The sequence below is a fragment of the Sminthopsis crassicaudata genome, chromosome 1 (assembly GCF_048593235.1).
Source record: "Sminthopsis crassicaudata isolate SCR6 chromosome 1, ASM4859323v1, whole genome shotgun sequence".
Classification (NCBI taxonomy): Eukaryota; Metazoa; Chordata; class Mammalia; order Dasyuromorphia; family Dasyuridae; genus Sminthopsis; species Sminthopsis crassicaudata.
Window position 1 is genome coordinate 188,792,888 of NC_133617.1, and position 21,820 is coordinate 188,814,707.

At 35.2% G+C, this 21,820-nt stretch overlaps 1 protein-coding gene across 1 annotated transcript; it reads right to left on the reverse strand.

The window, feature by feature from the left end:
* Positions 1-471: 471 nt before the first annotated feature.
* On the reverse strand, positions 472-21,756 carry ARMH2 (armadillo like helical domain containing 2). Its single transcript, XM_074272862.1, has 2 exons — positions 21,434-21,756; positions 472-1,020 (listed from the first exon to the last, which is right to left on the reverse strand). Exons 1-2 carry the CDS (start codon positions 21,675-21,677, stop codon positions 599-601), a joined length of 666 nt encoding a protein of 221 aa, XP_074128963.1. The 5' UTR covers positions 21,678-21,756; the 3' UTR covers positions 472-598.
* Positions 21,757-21,820: the final 64 nt, after the last annotated feature.

Below are 21,820 nucleotides of genomic sequence, written 5' to 3' on the forward strand. Positions count from 1 at the left end.
TACACCCAAATCAATTCAGTAAACATTGATTAAATGTCTAGTATGTTCCAGGGACCAGATTCCCTGCTATCATATAAGACAATGAATTTGAGACTTTGCCAAGAGTCTTGTATAGAAACAGATTAGTGGCAATGCCCTCTAGTGGTTACATTTGTGTATATCATCTATATGCTGTCTATACATATATATACCAGGTATGTATGTGGACATACATACATATCAATAGTCAGTTCAACTGTCGATTTCCGTAAGCATATAGATGGGCGTGTATGTTAGTAATTGAATATATGTTGGCTCCCAATGCCTAGAGTAAATACTAAAAGTATTTGTTGAATTGAAAACAGTTTAACTTTTGAAAAATGGGGGGAAATGTATAATCTGACATTTTTATCAAAGTCATTTTCCAATTGTCTGGCCACACTAATAATAACACTAAAACCTTTTGCAATTCTAGGCAACTTAAAGAAATCCTTGGAGAATAACATTCATTTTTATTACTGCTTTCTACTACCAACATAATACAAGGCAGGCAAAAGAAAACCAGTGTCTAAATGAGGAAACTACATTTTTCAGACTCTTGTTTCCTTAAATAGCCTAATTAACCCCTGTGATAGCCCATCAGGAAGAACAAGACTTCAGCAAAATTCTCAGGCCATCCTTGCCAATTCTCAAGTGCCAACATTTGGAGTAAATACTTCAAAGTTTCAGATTTCTCAAGATCCCGGATGGCTTCTATGTTGTTACAAATAATGACAGCAAGAAGATGGCAAGCCCAGAATTTGACAAGCAGGGAGGCTCTCATTAACTGGGGATTGGCAGGCTCATCCTCCAGAAAAGACACAAGAATGGGAAGCATGTTTATGAGTCTGGCTTTCTTTTGGCCACTAACATTTAAGTAGCACCAACTGCATATGCTTTGTAGTAGTAGGATCTTAACATGAGGAGGAACATTCTCTTTTTCCAAGATTGAAGCTGCATCATTTATGTATCCAGATACCCATTTTGCTGCCATTGGTCCTCCTGAAAAACAAAAAGAAAAATCGTGTTTCTAATTTTTTGTTTCATTCCACCCACTTAAAGGCTGGATCCTCTTCCATTCCCAAAGGCTCTGTGCTCCAAAATAAAACCCTAGAAAGTTTTTAGAGGTTGGATAGCCCAAACTGAAGTACACTTGTTGAATAGATGATTCTCAGTCAAGATTTCTTCACTTTACCTCTCCTCAAATTGGGGTATGGCTGAAAAAGAAATGGATCTTTTTAATCATTATTAATTATTTATCATTAATCATTAATCATTTAATCATTTTAATTTAATCATTAGATTAAATGGAATCTAATGGAATGGATTCGAATTCTACCATAAGTGCATATGAAAAATTGAGAAATATGAGACTTGTATAAATGAGAGAAGCAAAGCAAGAGACAACAATTCTAAAGCCAAATACAGGAGACAAAGATAGTACTCTATTTTCAAATTTAAAACACATATTCTTTCTATCTGTTAACTACTGATAAACAAAAAAGTGGGAAATGACATGTATCATTAGACTCATGTAATTAAGCAATTTTGATTCATTTTTTTGCAATATACTTTGGTAGAAGATGTCTTATCTCAAAATAAAATGTGTCAATTTTATTTTTCTTAAAAAATGAAAAATAATAATAAAATTAGTTAAATCCTGTTGCTTGGCCATGTTATATAAAATTTGTATATAAAATTTAAGAAGTCTGTATGTCTCTTCCATTTTCTATTAAGTTGTCTCAAAATAAAATAAATTAGGCTAAACCCTAATTACTTTATTAAAGAACAATTTAGAATAACACTTAAGTAGAAACCAAAGTATATTTAAGTGCTCTTGATTCATTTAAGTAAAACTTTAAGCTAAATATCTCAGAGAACATGGGACACTGTGTTATGGGAGAAATAATTCCTTTTGGACCCCTACTCTATTCCAATCAGTATTACTCAAATTTGATAGAATCATATATATCAAAACTATGAGTTACAGATTCTAAGTTCACTTGCTTAACTAGGAAACTTATACTAAGGAAGTTAGCTAAAGGCCCTCCACCCTTGTTTTGCCTTGTTATCGTGACCAAGCCTAGCATGGCAGAGATCACAACTACATGGAAAGTCCCCCAAAATATTTTTGTACCTTTGGACCAATCACTTGTCCGATAGGATCAGATGACCATCTTATAACCATTTAGGTCACTGATTGTGATAGCTTGTACCATTTCCTCCTGCCCAAATTAAGGAGAAACCTGCCCATCTTATGTGGAGATAGTCCTTGGTTCACCCAAGTTGTGGCCCTGCTGACATATTATTTTACCTATTTAATGGAATTATTCTATGTTTTCTACCTGATATGGAATGGACTGGAATCTAACCCTATAAAAATATGGCCCTGGAAGGAGCTTAGATCATGAGGAAATCTGAGGTCCACTTCATTAGAGGGAACCATGGACCCTTTGATAAAGTGCCATTGGCTTAAACCTGCTTCAGTTTCTCTTATTGTAAGTGGAATAATTTTCATCTCCATAGCTAGATACAGGTGGAAAAAATGTATATGGGAAATAATTTCTACCTATATGAAGCTCAATTTTTTCTGACTAATTATTATGGGTTTCTTGGCTTCCTGACCCTTTATGGCCATAACCTTTGTAGCTGAGTTAACCTCTATCCCAGACTCTGAGACTATTCCTAACCCTAGAAAAGACCACAAGGAACCTTAGTTTAGTAATTCACTGGAACAGAATCAGTTAAAATTAAGCTTCTCCTCAGGACTATAGTATTATTTACCCAGAAAAGTTGATTTTTTTTTTCTCTGATCATTCAAGTTGCTTCTGTGTATCTGAATTTGCCATTTTCTTTTTCAATCTTCTTTTACTTAAGTTCCTGCCCTGTCCCAGGTCCCAATGTTTAGCCACTAGATTCTTGCTTAATTTCCTTATCCTGTGCCCCAGAATTTCTAGTGACTGGATTCTTTATCTGGTGAGATGAGTCAGCATACACTATCAGAGTATATTGCTTTCACATAGCAATTTCAGAGAGTACAGGAATCTCTGACATAGGTATACTGAAGAAAATAGGGAAGGGCTCAGAAGGACACAGTCATTGCCCACCTCATGGCAGAATCAGCAGAGCACAAAAATAGGCCCACTTTCTGTCACTGAGATGATCATATTTTCTTACAATAAGGTCTAAGCTGTCTTGCTTTCTAACACAAACAGCATTATAAATACAAGGATCAGACTTGCAGCATCACTAGGCCAGGAAGCCTTAGTTCTCTGTTTTTCTCCCAATTCATAAATTTTCACATTTCTCCAAGTCACACCTTTTCATCATTTTTTAAATGGCATCAGAATGTTCAGTTGCATCGCTGTTCCCTCTTTTTAGTTCTTTGCTACAACAGGGTGTTGCTATAAATATTTTTGTACATTTTAATCCTTTCCCTTTGTCTTTGCTCTATTAGTAGAAGTATCACTGGGACAATGGCTATGCACAGTTTATGTTCTGAAGTACCTTCCAGAATGTCTAGTTACTGAACAGGTCCACCAACAAAGTATTGATGGGCTTGTTTCTCTGAAGCCCCTCCAACAACTGTCAGTTTCCTTTTTTTGATTATCCTTTTCAATCTAATAGGTGTGAAATGGGACCATATTGCTATTGAAAGCTTGAATCTGTTCCTGTGAAAACTGCCTGTTCACATCCTCACATCCACTTACTATTTATCTATTGGGGAATTGCTTTTATCCTATATATTTGTATCAGTTCCATATATATATATATGTATATATATATATATATATACATATACATACATACATATATATATACATACATACATACATATATATATATGCACACATACACATACATATATATATATATATATATATATATATTGGCTGCCAGAAAGTGCAGAATTATGTAATGGATGGAGAGCTGGCTTCAGAGTTGAGAAGTCCTGTCTCTGACAGATACTTGCTATGTGATCCTGTTTCTCAGGTCTTCATGCTCTCTGAGATTAGGAATTGTAAAGAAAGTACTGGCCTGCATTCTTAGAATTTCCCTCACCTGGCGATTCATATTCTGGGAGATCCCTTTACCATAATCACAAGTCCAATTCCTATTCACATCAGATCTATTTCAGAAAAATTTATAAAGATTTTCCCTAGATTTCTAGAGAAAATTTCCCATTGATTTTATGTTCCCATGTTAATTTTATGTATATAAATTTTTTTTAACTTTATATAATTGTCTTTTTCATCTCCTATAATCTTTGTATCTTTTTTTGAAATCTTTGGCAATTCATAGCTACTAGTAATAATATCTAACAATTATGGGATTTACTATGTGCCAAATATTTTATAATTATTACTTCATTTGGTCCTCACAACATCCCTGGGAAGTAAATGCTTTTATAATCCTCATTTGAGGATACTGAGAAGGAGATTGAGGCAACAATGTGACTTCACCAGGTTCACAGAGCTATTAAGTGTCTTCGACTGGCTTTGTATTCATGGTTTCCTGACCCCAGGTGAACATTTTGTATAATATTAGGTTAATTTTTTTTGAATGTTTGACAAAATTTTTTGTAAGTCTATCTAGTATTGAGATTTTTTCTTTTCAAATTTCATCAATATATATATATATTCTCTCATTTGCTTCTCATAAAAATTCAACAATAAAGGTGCTTTTATTAACTTCAGTTATTTTTACAGTTATTTTCCCCAACTACAGTTGAGGAATTTGAGGCAGAGATTAAGTGTCTTATCCCAGGTCACACAGTTAATAAGTGTCTGAAGTTGGAGTAGAATTCCGGTTTTCCTGATTCTGGGCCCAGGGCTCTATCTACTGTACCACAGGCTTATTAAATTGGGCTATTTAAATTTTCTCTTTTATTCTATGAATCTAGGTTTAATTTTTTTTTTTTTTTGTAAATACTCATCCATTTCATTTGCATTTATCATAATTGGTAAATAGTTTCTCATAATTTTCTTTTTTTCTTTTTTTCATTTGTTGTGTATCTCCTTGTCCATTTTTGATATTAACAATTCGATTTTTCTATTTAAACAAATTCAGATTAGTTAATGGTTTATACATTTTATCCTTTGTTTTAGAAAACTGGCTTTTAGGGTTTATTCACCAATTTAATGTTGTTTCACATTTGTTTTTTCTGTTTTTTCACTTGGTATTTTTGATTTGTAGTTTTTCTAGATTTTTTAACTCAATGTCCAATTGATTAACTTATTCTTTCTCCCGTTTTAATTAATTTATTTTTAATGGCATTTCCCCCCAAATACATGCAAGATAGTTTTCAACATTCACCTTTGCAAAACCTTGTGATCCAGATTTTTCTTTTTCTCCTCCTTCCCTGCTCTCTAAGACAGCAAATAACCCAATATAGGTTAAACATGTACAATTTTTCTAAATATATTTCTATATTCATCATGCTGCACAAGAAAAATCAAAAAGGGAAAAAAAGGGGGGCAGCTAGGTGGCGCAGTGGATACAGCACCAGCCTTGAATTCAGGAAGACCTGAGTTCAAATGTGATCTCAAACACTTAACACTTCCTAGCTGTGTGACCTTGGGCAAGTCACTTAACCCCAGACTCAAAAAAAAAAAAGGAAAAAAAAATAAACAGCAACCACAAAAGGTGAAAGTACTATGCTTTGATCCACACACAGTCTCTACAGTACTCTCTGTGGATGCAAATGACATTTTCTATTACATAATCTTGTTATTACTGTGTACAATGTTCTCTTGGTTCTGCATTTTTCACTTAGCATTAGTTCATATATATTTCCAGGCTTTTCTGAAGTTAGCCTGCTCATCATTAATTGTAGTACATTATATTCATATATCATAAGTGATTCAGCCATTCCCCAATTAATGGTCATCCACTCAATTTCCATTAACTTGTTCTTTCTTTTTTTCACTCATCAAAGTGTTTAGAAGTTTACATTCTCTTCCTAAGGATTGGTCTAGCTAAATTTTTTTCTTCTTTAGCAAAATTGTTTGTTGGTTTTTTGTTTTATTCTTTGATGCATCACTTCTTGGGATTAAATTATTTATCCTCTGTTTAATTTTGGATCTTTCCTGAAAAGGTTCTTTATTTTCTACATTTGTATTGAACTATGATCAGTAAGGAACAGATTTAATATCCCTACTTTTCTTCAATTGTTAATAATAGCAAATATTTATATACTTATTATGTGCTAAGCATTATGCTGAGAGCTTATAATTATTACCTCATTTGATCTTCACAACAACTCCTTGGAGACAGATGCCACAGGTAGTGTCTGAAGTTGGATTGGAATTCAGGTCTTCCTGCCACCCTATCCACAGTGCCACCTAACACAGAACTACCATATAAGGTTTTCTACCTTAGCGTGTGGTCAAATTTCAAGTTTCATGAACAGCTGATGAATGTATATTTTTCTCTCTATTTCCATTTAGTAATCAATAAATATCTATTATATCTAACTTTAAAAAATTCTGTTCAGGATCTTTTACTTATCTTTTTGTTAGATTTTTGTTGCCGAAGCAGGCAAATTTTTTAAGCCCTCCCCACTATTATTGTCTTGCTTTCTATTTCTTCCTATAATTTGATTATCTGTTCCTTGAAGTACTTAGATACTAGGCTACTTAGCATATATTTTAAGTGTTTTTATTTCATTACATCATATGCATAAAGCATTTTGTGAAAGGACCAGGCCAGCCTGCCTTCATTCTTCCCCATCCTGTTTCTTCACCTTCTGGATCTCAAAATCATGCTTCTACTGTTCTGGTATCTTGAAACTTCCCTCAGTCTAAGCACTCCTCATCCTGGAACATATTTCTATCCCTGTAACCTCTGTTTTGTAAAGGGCCCAAGCCAACCTGCCTTCATTTCCCTCCAGATCCTTTTCTTGACTTTTTGGACTTGGACATCATGTCTACAGGCAGGATGATCTCTTCCTCTCTCTATCTCACACCCTTCCTTTTTCCGTTGAATTTCTTTTGAATACCAGCTCTTTGAGGGAAGAGACTGACTTTCTTGTTGCTTGTATTTGTAGGCCTGTCCTTAACAGTGCTTGGGATATAGTAATCATTTCCAAGTGCTTGTTTCCTTCCTTCCCTCCTAATGAGAAGGAAATAAAGATTTATTTACTTTTTTTGAGGCAGTTGGAGTTAAGTGATTTCCCTAGGGTCACACACTAATAATTGTCTGAGGTTGGATTTGAACTCATGTTTTCCTGACTCCAAGCCTGTTGTGGAATCTATTACACCATTAATCTTATCTCTTATTTTATCTAATCTTATCTCTTTTGAGCACGTATATTTTTTGTTGTTGTCTAGTCTGAGATCACGATTATTGGTACCCTTACTTTTATGAATTCTTCTAAAACATAATAAATTATTCTCCCAGATCTCATTTTAATCCTGTGAAAATCATTTCAAATTTTTCTTTTATAAAAGATATAAGTACTAGTAATCTATTATTGAAATGGCTTGCTTTCTTATTCCTTTGCCTTTTTCTTCACCAAGATAAAACTCCAATTCTGACCTCTGATTCTTGTACTTTCTCTCTTTTTAATTACCTTTCATAATCAGATTTCTGAAATGGAAGGGATTTTTTAAGGTAACTATCTGGCTTAGTGGATAGAGTGCTGGGTCTGGAGTCAGGAAGATCTGATTGTGGGCAAATCACTCACCCACTGTTTGCCTTAATCCACTGGAGAAGCAAAGGGAAAAGCACTCCAATATCTTTACCAAGAAAATCCCATATAGGATAATGAAGATGTGTGGAGTAAGATATGGTGAAGAACTTACAGATTAAGCACATATTGATCAGAGACTGCTAGCTAATGTAAAATCAGGCCTATAGGCCCCAGTCATGTGAAGGCTTAGGCTGCATTCCATTGCCAAATATGGCACGAAATGACCAAAGGTTGTAAATCACCTTTCCACTGAACAAAAGGGGGGGAGTGCAGAATTGTATGACCAATCACAACCTATGGAGGGTGGGATTTTGGAGGTTCTTTGTCTGAAATGTATAAAAGTTGTGAACGTCTTCAAGAGAGTGGCTCTCTCCTGCTGTGAATCTGGCTCACAGACCAGGATGGGGTATGCTTCTCGAGATTCTAATAAATGATTCTGCTTTTCTATGAGTGATCTCTGAGTAGTCATTTTTGGATAGGATTTTCTATCCCTCACAAAGAGTTGGATATGACTGAACAACTGTTTCTCCAAATCTATGCTTCCTTTTACATTTCCTTCCCCTGCACATACCCTTACTGAGTTTAATGTATTTCTAAACCAAATTTCATGTGTTTGTTTTGTTGAATTCTCTATCTACTTGAGCAAAGTTCATGAGATACCCACATCCTCCATGTTTATACATTCTTCTCTTGTGCACAATGTATGCTAAATAGCAGGTTCCTTCTTCTTCCTGTTTGGTGTATTTTCCCCCTCTCTTTTCTTTTTTCTCTTCCTTTAATTCTTGTAGCCACGCCTTTCTTTCCTCTGAGACTCTGCTTATGATTTATTGATGCGTTAGTTTCTTCCTCTGTGCTTGTCTTTTGGATGTCTCTTGACTCACAGTATTTATAATATTTTGATGCTTTCTTCGGTTTCCTCATATTTCTAGCCTCAGTTTCTGATTGGGTGTTTTGGTCAGGGCCAGTTTCTTTTTCCCTCCTGGGTGGGGTATTTAGGCCATATTCTTGATTTTAGTCCTTTTGTTGGTTTCCACTTCCCATGGTGAAATTGCATTTTTGTAGAGCACTGGCAGATTTCAGTGTTCCTAATTAGAACTCTGTGATCCTCTGGGTCCCCTAGAGGTTTCTGATCAAGACATTGTGGTCTTTCAACCACTCTAATAGATCCCCAGTCAGGACAATAAAGTCTTCTGACCTTCCTAGAGCAACTCCAATAATCTTCTAGAATGTTCTATATAGTTCTGGGTGTCTTTCTGTGCAGTCCTTTCTTATGGGCCAGAACTTTGAGCTTGAAACAAAGGATTCTTACAAGGTACTAAGACAGTGGAATTGATAGAGACAGTAGTTATCTAATTTAGCATGATTCAGTATGATTGATTGAGGAGATAATGGTTAAATCTGGTTTAGCATTGATTTAATTCTACAACAAATAATGGTTTCCTAGTGATGTAATGATTGGTGAATACTCAGTGTAGGGCATATAAGCTAGAAGTTCTCAGGGCCAAAAAGGACAAGTGCACTAGAAGCTCTCAGAAGCTGAGGCAGATTCATTCCATCTTCCACCTTTGTGGTGGCTGGAGGCTGAAGCACAAACCTTTGGATTTGGAGAGATTCAGAGGGCAGAGAAGGAGGCAGGAGCTCAACCTCTCATAACCAAGGAGAGAGGTAGGCCTCTAAGAAAGCTAACCAGGCCCCAGGAAAGGAGACAAGACTTGGAAAGAGACAATAAAGGATTTGGACTTTAATCCCTTGGTTGCATTTGTGGTGATTACTGAACTGAAAGGAAGGCTGCCTCCAGAGACCCCAAGAAAACCTCAACAGAGAATATTATATTTTAGAGAGAATATTACAATCCTGGGCTAGTTGAAGGTTATTATTGTTTTTCTCTGGATTTCTTGACCATTATGTTATATCCTTTTTTAGATCTTGGCTTGAGGATACATGAACGAGCTGAGCTTCTTTTCTCTGACCTTTCACATTACCATCTTAATTGCTAAACTCAGATTAAATTTTTCCTAGGATATCATAGAGAATGACCTCTTGGGTATCTAAAAATCTGTCTTTTGGACTTTTATCTTCCTACTTCTTGAAGTCTTTTAACTTAAATTCTAGGTTCAAATAGCTAGTGGTACAGTGGGAGAGAGTTTTGGGCCTTTAGTCAAGTTGACCTGAATTCAGATATGGTCTCAAGTACTTTGTGTCAACCTGAGCAAGTCACTTAACCTGTGTTAATTTTCTCAATTGTAAAATGAGGATAACAATAGCATCTACCTCTTGAAGTTGCTGTGCTGATCAAATGAGATAATATTTATAAATTACTTATCAAATTGCTTAGAAGAGAGTAGGTGCTATATAATTGTTAGCTATTATTATTTGTATTATGGTTTAAAATTTCTTTTAACTTTTTCTCTTGTAAAAAGTTATTTAAAAATTAAATACAAAATAGAAAAAAAAAACATTATAATGTGTATAGCAGAACATAAGAGGATTCAGAACATAAAGGAATAAATTTCCATTTCAGGAAAGTCTATATAATAAATACTATACATTGTGTTCAGAACTGTCCACGCTTTTTTTGCTTCTTTGTAGGTTTTATTTTGTTCTTTGCTATATATTTTTACTTTATTTCCCCCTTCCCTCTTATTTCCCTAAGAGGGCTACAATTAAGGATAAACACACACATACCCAGAAGTACACACATATGCATAGGTATCTATAATCATACACACACACACACACATATATTCATATATGTCCATGTAAGACCATGCTAGGTTTGTTTCTTTGAAGATAATGTCTTCCTTTGTAAATCCAAGTCTTTCCCGATTATTCTAAATCTACCAACTCATCATTTCCTAAGCCACAGCAATATTCCAACCTTGTATTTTCTGGTTACTTTAAATAGACTAAAATAGTATTATGACGTATAGTATTTTTTCTCTATTTTTTGGATTAAGTCTATTTAAACTTTAACTTTGTCTGAAATCATGAGTACTTCTGCTCCTTTTTTTAACCCAATAAATTCTACTCCTAATCTTTACTATTATGTTTGTGTGTAACTTTTGTTTCCTATCCTTCTGACTCCTCTACTTTACTTTTACCCTTTACCTTGCCTTGCTATCATTTAACCTATCTTTCTCCAAAAATCCTTTCTCATCTCTTCTCCCCCAATCTTATCCCATTTTCATTAATCTACACACTCTATTGTATTCTTGTTAATCTATATACCTTTCTATTGCCCTTCCACTCCCTCACCTTATTTCTTTATAAATTTAGAAGACTTTTATTCCTTTCTAAATGTATATGTTCTTTTCTCTTTAATCCTGATTTGATGTGAATTTGATAGGATTTCCTCCAAAAATATCTCCTTTACCTTATCCTCTCCTCCTTCCCTATCCCTTTACCCTCTTATTTCTGAATTTAAAAGAATTTTATACTTTCTCTCTCTTTCTTTCTCTCCCTGTATGTATGTATGTGAGTGTGTGTGTGGGTATGTGTTTTTTCCTCCATTTCTCATGAGAGTAAGTTCCAGAACTACCGCTCCTCCTTCTCTTTTAAATTCAGGTCTTTTTGCATTAAAATCCTGAAAGTCTAGCAATTTATTGAATAGTCATTTTTTTTTCCTGTTCAGAATTATGCTTAAGTGTGCAAAATAATGTCATTCGCAGTATTGTATCATAAAAAAAGAAAAAAAAAAGATGATTTCAGAGAAGCCTAAGTAGTATGAATTAGCATAGAACAATTTATGCAAGACAACATAGTAAAAAAAAAAAACAACTTTGAAGGATTTATAAGAATTCTCATCCAAGTAACAACTAACCATGTCTTTGGAAGACCAAGGATAAACTATATTACCTCCCTCCTAATGGAAATGGGGTGAATTTAAGGTGGAGAAAGAATCCTGCCTTTCTGTACATGACAAGTATGTGGATTCATTTTGTCTATGTTTATTTGTTACAAGGAAGTTTTTTTTTGGACTCTTGTTGCTCATCCTTTGTTGTTAAAGAGGATCAATGACATCATGAGGATAAGGTCTTGACATGTGTGTGAAATGGGTTCTTGGTTTTTAATTGTGAGAGGTTAGAAGAAAAAGAGGGGTAGTTTTAGCAATAGTGATGTTCCTCTTTCTCCCTCCCCCTTCTCCCCCCCAAAAAGGGAACACATTGAAATATTTAAAAAAATTCCAGAAGGAAGCATAAGCAAGCAGGATGATTTTAAAAGAAACATGTAAAATTTATTATATCCTCAAAAAAGCAAACAGACTTTCAGGCAGTATGAAATAGAAATTCAATGTCATAGAGAATTCATCTTGGGTTTTGCTATGTTAATGGAAATATTCTTTTTGGGCGAGTATCAAAGTTCAGAATAAAAAAAAAAATAGATTATTTCCCTAAGAAGCCAGAAATTGCTTTGCCTATTGTCTATTGCCACACAGGATTTTCTTTCTTCACTCACTCTCTCAATATTGCAAGCATTATCTTGAACCCTAATGGAATATGGACCCAATCCCTTTATTATCTAGGCAAGAGATCAGTAAATGCTTTCTTCCTTTAATTCAGTTGAATCAAAATTAGGCAATGAAAGGAAAGTATTGTGTAAAATGACATTTAAAAGGATCAAGTTGCTGAATTATACAACTGTGGAATTTGCTTTCTTTCCAGTTCTGCTACTCTGGTTAATAATAATAATAACATCATTTAGTTTTTACTAATTCCAATACTCCTTTTTCCATAAACTTTTTCTTGAGCCATCTAGCCAAGAAGCTGCTCCTTACCCCCTTAATAAATGTTAGACTTGGGGTCAGAAAGACTTGGATTTAAATACCTCTTCAAACACTTAAACTTAAAACCCTTGGTCAGGCAAGTCTTTTGAATTCCCTGAGTCTCTGCTTCCTCAACCATAAAATGTTTTATAAAGTGTTTTGACTTAATGGCTTCAAAGGTCCCTTCCAGATTTAAATCTATTATCTTATTTTAAGCTGTTGTTATTATGTGTATGAGATCCTTCCTAGCAGATTAATTCCTTCAAGAAAAGGATTTTTTTATCTCTATGCATAGCACAACACACTGCATCTATTATGTTTCTAATAACTACTTGTTGAATGAAAAATGAAATGATTTGAATAATTCCAAGCAATAGAAAAGACCTTGGACCTACATTCATCTCCCACTTCTGTCTTGGATGTATTACTTGGATACATCACTTTTCCCTATCACTCACTACCTGGATGACTTTAGAAAAATCATTAATTTTCTTTGTGTTTCAATTTCCTTATCCCAAAAGGGAAGGCATTGAGGAAGGCCTTTGAATGCTCTTCCAAAAAGAAACCTATGATCCTACTTTCCTAGGATCCCACATAAAGTATACCCATTCACAGACTTGGCTTCCTAGCTGCAGGCTTTTCCCCCACTGCCATTTCCTCTACAATTAATCTTCCTCCCACAAGGACCATGAGGGAATGCTTTATCTAGGAGGGCTATTATTACCTGGCAATTTCATATGCTGGGGCATGAAGCAAAGAAAGTTAATGAATGCTAATACTGGCTGCCAGGGGAAGGTATAAAAAGTAGGCATGAGTGACATATATATGCTCCCTTTAAGACCCAGCCCACACAATCATCAGGTCAAGGAACTTTTGTTTTCTTCTTTGAGGTCTCCTCCACATATCCCCCCTACCCCAAAAAGCATCATTTCTTAATACATTCTCCCATAAGCTAAAAGAAATAAACTTCTTAGAGGTATGAGAGGGTTTGAATCAGGGCCTCCTTTATGAGAAGTAAAGTCTGTGAAATTTCTGTGAAAATGTGACCCAGCTAGGAAAGTTTAGGAACTTATTTTCCTTGAGAGGCTCTAAAAGATTGAGTGTGTAATAAGTCAACCCTGAACCTGCCGCTTCCCTAGAACTCTTTTCTCCAAGGAAAAAGTAGATAAGATAATTGTCCTATTGTTGCCTGTATGACCCATCCTAATACAATGTTATTTCTCATAAATATGTTGTATACAAGAGATAGTTCTTTGCTTGAGGAAAGTGAAAGGATATATTGAGTAATAAAGATGATATAAAAACAAAAGTTTTGTTTAAAGAATATTTTCCTAGCAAAATCTGAAAAACTTCTTTAAGCAGAATGGATTTTATTGTCAGTTGACAATAAATATGGAGAACCACTATAAGCTAAGCAGCTAGGTAGCACAAAGAATAGAGTGCTGGGAGTGGAGTCAAGAAGATTTGAATTCAAATCCAGCCTCAGATACACTGAATAACACTGAGCAAGTCATTTCACTCCATTTGCCTCAGTTCTTCATCTGTAAAATGAACTGGAAAAGAAAATGGCAAATCATTCCAGTATCTCTGTCAAGAAAACTCCAAATGAGGTCATGGAGGGTCAGACATGATTGAAACAACTCAATAACTATAAGCAAGTTACTATGCTAAGCACTGGGACTACAAAGAAAGTTAAAAAAAAACATATCTGCTCTTAAGAAATGCATAGTCCAAAGAAGGAGAAAATATGTAAAAGACTATATGCAAACAACTTATATATGGATAAACTGGAAATAATTGAGCGTTAGAAGGTGGGATTTTATTTTTCATTCATATGTTTGGCTTTGTTATTATTTTTTTCGGTCAGAAAAGAATCTATCTTTTCTTCCTTTCATTCCAACCCTTACTAATAGATTGAGAATGAAATAAAAATTAAGTATAGCTATAAACATATATAATCAAGCAAAACATATTAAAAAAAAAAAAAACCCTCCCAAAATCATGTGTCTCATTCTGCACTCTTAATCCTTTACCACTCTACCAAGAGGTGGGGAGCATATATATCTAAGTGTCTGATTAATTCTTTCAAAATTTCAATTAGTTCCTAATTCTTTCAAAGTTGTTTGTCTTTACCATATTGTTGTTTTTGAATAAATTATTGGCCTGGTTCTGTTCTTTACACTTGGCACGATAAGTTCAATTTTGTTTTTAGATATCTTTGAAACCATTTCTTTCATTAAATCTTATAGCACAATAGTATTCTTTATGCATACTATTTCTATAGGTTTTCACTAATTTGCTCATGTGGTAGCCCTGTCAAAAAAGTCATTGGGTTTATTCTGTTTTATCTGATTTTTAATGAAAAATTTTAGACTTATGATGATCATTGCTTCTCTTCTTAAGGAGTCAAACAAGCAGATTTTTAACAATATTTTCTAGATAATTGTGAGTTTAATGATAGGCAAGTCATTTAAATTCTCTGAGTCTGGCTTCCTTATATCACCTGTGATATAAATTATTTCTGTCCATCTCGCAAAGTTGCTGTGGCCATCAAACAAGACATAGAGAGCAAAGCTTCTTAAACTGTGTCATGATTCTTATATGGGGTCTTGTAACTGAATGTGGTAGTCACAAAATTATGATTTATTATCAATAAATCTTTGATTTGTATACCTATTTTATAAGCCTACATGCCCAGGGTCACATAAAAATTTCTCCCCCTTCAGGCAATTGGGGTTAAGTGACTTGCCCAGGGTCACACAGCTAGGAAGTGTTAAGTGTCTGAGGCCTGATTTATACTAGGGTCCTCCTGATTTTAGAGCTAATGCTCTATCTACTGTGCCACCTAGCTGCCCCACATATAAAATTTCTTTGGTGAAAATGGATTGTGAATGGAAAAATGTTTAAAAAGTCTTAGTGTAGCGAGCTGTCGGCTCCAGAAGCTGCTGGATCGCTCTCTGGGAAGAGATCTGCTGTGTCTACTCAAATCTTTCAGACAGATTCTTCTTCCTGTAGTGAACCGTTGTCTCCAGGCAGTTGCTGTTAACTCTTGTCCAGAGAAATGACTTCCCTTCCTGCAGAGAGCCCTGTCAGGCCTGATGTAATGCAGAGACCTCTTCTTGAATCCTGGCTCTGAATCTCCTCCAGCTCTTATCCTTCTCCAGGCAGACTAACTTTCCCACTGTTGTCTCTTTTATCCTCCCAAAGAATGGGCATGGGATAATGCAAGGGCTTCTGGGAAGAACCACTTCAGCCAATGAGCTTGCTCCTTCTATCAAGTCAACCTGAGTTCTCACCTTGTAATTGTCCAGACAACCTGAATTCTCACCTTGTCACTGTCCAGACAACCTGAGTTCTCACCTAGTAATCCTAACATCTCCCCCTTTCTTTTGATTTAGAACATAGGATAGTCATGACCTTGAAACATAAATCCATCAATATGGGAAGTATTACACATAATTACATAAATTACATAAGCACATAGTAACATAGTAACATAACATATGCTAGAAATATATAACAAATAACAATCAAATAATCATAAATTGAAAATTTATAAATGTCCATAAGTCCATTGTCCATTAGTCTCATCTTGTGTGAGGAAGTCCAATGATTCCTGCTGGTTTTAAAGTTCTTTAACAGTCTTTTTATTAGCCATGCTCTTTCGGTGTAAGATGTTTCTTAGATCTTCTCCTTTATTTTGAGGTCTTTCTCTTTTTCTGTCTCTCTCTGATGGACAAGGCGAATACGACTCGTTGGCACCCATCTGATTCCTTCTCCTGCTGAAGAAATACAAGCAAACCCTCTCCCCCAGGCAGTTAACCTATCTGGTCCCTTCCATTCACCACTTTCTGGATCTCTCCACATCACCTGGCGATTATCTAAGGACAGTGGAGATGCTCGCACTGGACACTGCCCTTCTGGTGGGTTATAAAACCTGTCTGCCGGAGCCAGTGCATCTTGGTCAAAAATTAGAAAATTAATGGTATAGAGAACTAAATTTAGAAGTTCTCTAGGGCTACCTGTGGCTCCCCCTTTCTTTTGTTTTTGGAGGAGTGTCTTAATATCTCTGTTTCTTCTCTCTACTATTGCCTGCCCTTGAGGATTAAAGGGTATGCCCGTGGTATGTAAAATCTTATACTGTGCACAAAAGTGTGTAAAATGTTTGGACGTATATGCAGGTCCATTGTCTGTTTTTATTGCTTGTGGCACACCCATAATTGCAAATGCTTGTATAAGGAATTCAGTGACCACTCAGGCTGTCTCTTTTGCTGCTGGCATTGCAAATGTTAATCCTGAAAAGGTGTCTACCACAACATGAATAAAAGATAGACGACCAAAAGATTTATAATGGGTCACATCCATTTGCCAGATTTCATTGGGTCTCAAACCACGAGGATTCTTCCCTGGAGGGAGTGTAGGAGCATGGAAAGGAAGACAAGCTGTACAGCTTTTTACTATGCTCCTAGCTTCCTCTCTTGTGATTCCAAATTGTAAACGTAAAGCTCGAGCAGCCTGATGATATTTAGAATGAGATTCTTGTGCTTCCTGAAATAAAGGACTACTGGCTAACATGATTAGACGGCTATCTGCCTTTGAATTTCCATCAAAAATGGGACCTGGAAGTCCACTATGTGAGTGGACATGCAAGATATAAATCTTGCCTGGATGTTTTCTCACTAGCTCTTGAAGTTCCTTAAAGAGCTGATAAATATTGGAAGCTGCAAATTTTATTTGGGCTGTGGCGATTCTTTGTACTACACCTACTGAATAGGCTGAATCAGTAATTATATTTACGTCTCCTGGGTAATAAGTAAGAGCTAGCATGATAGCAAATAATTCATTCTGTTGAGTGGATTGAAAAGGAGTCCTGACTACTCTCTTTATGGTTAAATCATGAGAGTATACAGCACAAATATTTTCTTTGGAGGCGTCTGTAAAGATTGTTGGTCCTTTAAGAGGAACCTTAGAAACCTTTTCTTCAAAAATCCATCGCCAATTATGTAGTAGCCGGGTAATTTTTAATGGAGATCCATGTGCAAAATTTGGAGCAGTGGCCAATAAAATTTGCCATTCTGGGATGGTCTCACAGCATACATTAATTTGTGCATTAGTATAGAATGTGTATATTTTTTCAGGACTTATTCCAGATAATTGTGTTACTCTCTTAATAGCCTTTAATAAAATCCTAACCACAAGCACTGGGTAAGGTGTAAGGCTTTGTTCTGGTTGTGCTGGGAGGTTCACCCACTCTATCACACTGCCTCCTTGATGAAGGACTGCTGTGGGTGCCTCTTTTGTAGCAAAAACTGATATTTCCAAGGGTTTTTGAGTGACTCTTTCAACCACATTGGATAAAGCCAGTTCAACTAATCTCAAAGCCTTTTGTGCTTCTTTTGTAAGCTGGCGTGGTGAATTTAAAGCACTGTCTCCCCTTAAAATGTCATATAGAGCTTGTAGTTGATTGGTAGTTAAGCCTAACACTGGACGCATCCATTGGATATCTCCTATTAATTTTTGAAAGTCATTTAATTCTCACCTTGTCACTGTCCAGACAACCTGAGTTCTCACCTAGTAATCCTAACATCTTAGTATAGAGTATTTCTTAAAAACAAATGAATGAATGAATGAATAATAATTTCTACAATGTTTTTGGATATTGAAGTACAAATTACTGTTCTATAGGATAATTCTAATTCCATTTAGAAGAATCTATCTTATGTCTCATTTCAAAATATGGACATTTACCCTTCTTATCCAGTTGCACAACTTATTTATCTTTTTCCATTTTTTTCAGAGATCTGCAATAGCAAATCATGTTCACACATTTTTAGCATCCTCCCAGGCCAAGTGGCATGGCTCCATTAAGGTAGTTAGGTACTTTCTTTCCATTTCTTTTTGTATATTCAGTTTTTAACCAGATTCTTCCTCCCATTCTGAAGATCAATTTTGCTTGTAGAAAAATAGAAAACTCTAATCAGTGATTCTACTTTTTTCTTCTTCCTCTTGTCACCAACTGAGCTTTCAAAACCGTTTTAGATTTTCTCAGCATTAATCACGTTTCATCTCATTGTTTCTTAGCATTTTTTAACAATATTTTCACAGTATTTTTTTACATTTTTTGGTATTATCCTCAGATGAATATATTCTTGTTCACAATTTCATCTTGTCCATGTCTCTTAATCATTTTAAGTGTACCAATGATTATTGATAATACTGATGATGGTGATGATGATGATAAGAGAAGAGTAAAAGAGTGTTGAAGTTAGACTAAGAGGATCAAGCTCCTTATCCCATTTTGTCACTGAAACCTCAGGTAATCCACTTATATTGAATGGACTTTAGTTTTGTTGTTTTTTTGTCCTTCTTTCTTGAAGATGACCTTGACATCAGGGAGGTGATGCCATGACATGCAACTGAATTGGGTTTAAATGAGGGAGGATTGTGCAAGGTCACCCACTTCACTGTCTCTTCCCGAGCCATCTGGGTCCAGTGGCAAGATGTAGATCAGGAGGACTGGAGGTGCCTCTGAATGCAGTGGAAGACCTTGTTCTTTGTAAACCAAGGTCTTTAACAGATCCAGGGTGGAAGTGGATTGGATGTCAGCAAGAGAATACAGGAATCAGCAGTAGTGGATGGTGGCTGTTAGAGACTAAAAGTTATAGCTGAGGGACAGAATCTTCAAACTAAGTAAGCAAACATAAATAGGCAACACTACAAATATACCATGAAGGGTACAGCACTCTCCAAAATCTACAAGGAAATAAGGGGAGAGGAATGGGCAGACAGGGAAGCAAAGTGTATGGGAAGAAGACAAGGAAGAGAATCCATGGGTAGGAGGAGGTTAAGTAATAGTAAGGCAATTAAGGAACAGAATCAAAACAGAGTCAGAAGGAACTGGAAAGCTATGAGTGTGTGTATGAGGGGGAGGTCATTGTGTGTGTGTAAGTATGTATATGTATATATCTACATATTATATCCTTTCCTAAATATATCCTTTCTTAACTATAGCCTCTTGGGAGAGGTGGAGGGAGGAGAAAAGAGGAGAAAAGAATAAAGAAAAAAAGGTGCATCGCAGAGAAAAAAGAACAATTCACAAGGAAGTAAAAAAAATGGACACTCATGAATATAATTTTTTCTACTAATGTGTGTGTATGTATATGTATATATACTTTCTTGAACTGATAATTTGTTGTTGCATATTTTGAATCCTCCCTGATGTTCTGCTGGGCACACGACAATGTTCTTTTTAGTTTTGAATTCCCTTCTGGTTTTTCTTTTTCTTTACTGTTTTTAAAATAAAATAAATGTTAAAAATAAAAAAAAAATTCTCCTTATATCTTAATTGCTATTTGTTTTATGTCTTGCTTAAGTCTATTACTAGAATAGGCACTGAGTGGGGATGCTTAGTTGAATACTACATCCTCACAATGGACCCAAGTAAAATATAATTCCAGAGTTGAATGCAAAGAGCATTGCACTAAGATATACTCCCAAAGTTTTTCTCATTTCTATTTTGCTAATTGGTTCTTTAATAGTCAGAATGAAGTCTACAATAAATCATTCTCCCCCTCCATCCTGACCTTTTTATTTCTTCTCATTTCTGAAAGATAAAATTGTTAGCAAGAAAAACATTTTTAAAAAAGAGCTATTTTGGTATGAGGCAAAAGAGATTTTCTACCACTGTCTTACATTTCAGTTATATTCCTCCTGCAAAGTAGCTTTATGGTACATATAAAGAAGTCATCCATATTTTTGCTCCTTATTGCCAGTAGGCCTATAATATACTCTATTTCCCCCTCCTTTGACTATCACTAAAATATTCTCCCCTATTTTCCCCCTCTAGGTTGCTGAGTCATGCATCATCTTCACTGTCATGTTACTTACTGCCTTTGAACTAAGCAAATCAAGAATTGACTACAAAATACCTACTTGCAGTGAAATCATGCATTTTCAGAATAATATATTGAATTTCATGGGTTGGAATTAAAAATAAAAACATGAAGGATTGTTTTCAATATATTGGATCATAAAAGTTTTGATGTTTTTTATTAAAGTTTTTTATTCCCAAAGCATAGGCTTGATTTTTTTTTTAAGATAAAAGAAGTTACAATGTTTCACGGAATTTTAAACATAAAATTGTGATGCATGAAAACTCAGTGCCAAATAACAGTGCCTCAACTAAAGTCCATTAATAATAGTCACTAATCATTATACATTAAGTTATCCCTTCTACATCAAGGAGGTTAGGGGAGTGGTTCCCTCATGATCTGGAAAATCTGTGTGTGCAAAATAATTTGGTCCTCTCTTTATTAGAGAAGAAGAAATTGTGTTTATGATATTAAAAGATAAAATATGTTGATATCATATAATACTATATATATTTTTTATGCATTTTTGAGTTTCTAAACTTTTTCTGTGTAGTCTGCTGGCTTTTGAGTGTCATCTGGAGCTTCCACAAAACATCCTCCCCCAGGGGCAGCTAGGTGGTGGAGTAGACAGAGCAACAGCCCTGAATTCAGAGGACTGGAGTTCGAATCTGGTCTCAGACACTTAACACTTCCTATCTGTGTGACCCTGGGCAAGTCACTTAACACCAATTACCTCAGCAGAAAGGGAAAAAAAAAAACCTCCCCCCAAATTCCCATTTAATTCCTTACGACAATCTGTGATATATCAAAACCTCAGTGGGGAAAGTCATGATGTAGAAGGAATAATTGTATAACCAAAATTATTATTACTGTATAACCAAACCCCACTTTAAAATAATGACAACTTTGTACCATTAGGTGGCCAATTAATAATTTATCCATGGGTCTTATGAAGCTAACTTTTAAGATAGCTCCCCTTTATACTGTATTTGCCAAAAGATGTTCAGACCCATTTGACCATATCAGCTAAGATATGTTTGCAAATAAAAATGAGAACAAATCTTTCAGAATAAACTTTTTAGTCAGTACCTGTGAAAGCCAACAGACCCAATTTATAAGCAGCTTGAGCCCTCTTCTCAAGGGGCAAAATTTTGTTCTTCAACTCATAGCCGAGTACTATGATTTTTTCTTTATGAAACATGCTGTCATCCATACTAAAATTGCTTTCTTTAATTTGAGAAAACTGAAGCTTTTTAAAGCAAGCACATATCTTCATTAATGGGCCAAACACCACTTCCATACAGCGTTTTAAAATATTCTTTTGTTTTGCCATTGAGCAGTAGCTGATTAGTTTTATATGTACCACATGTAGCAGTAAAGCCAGATAATTGTCAAGAACTCTGTGTTGATCACTTAGCAACACTGTAGAATGGAATAAACCAATAGGAGGAAAAAGAAGGGAATAAGCATTTATAT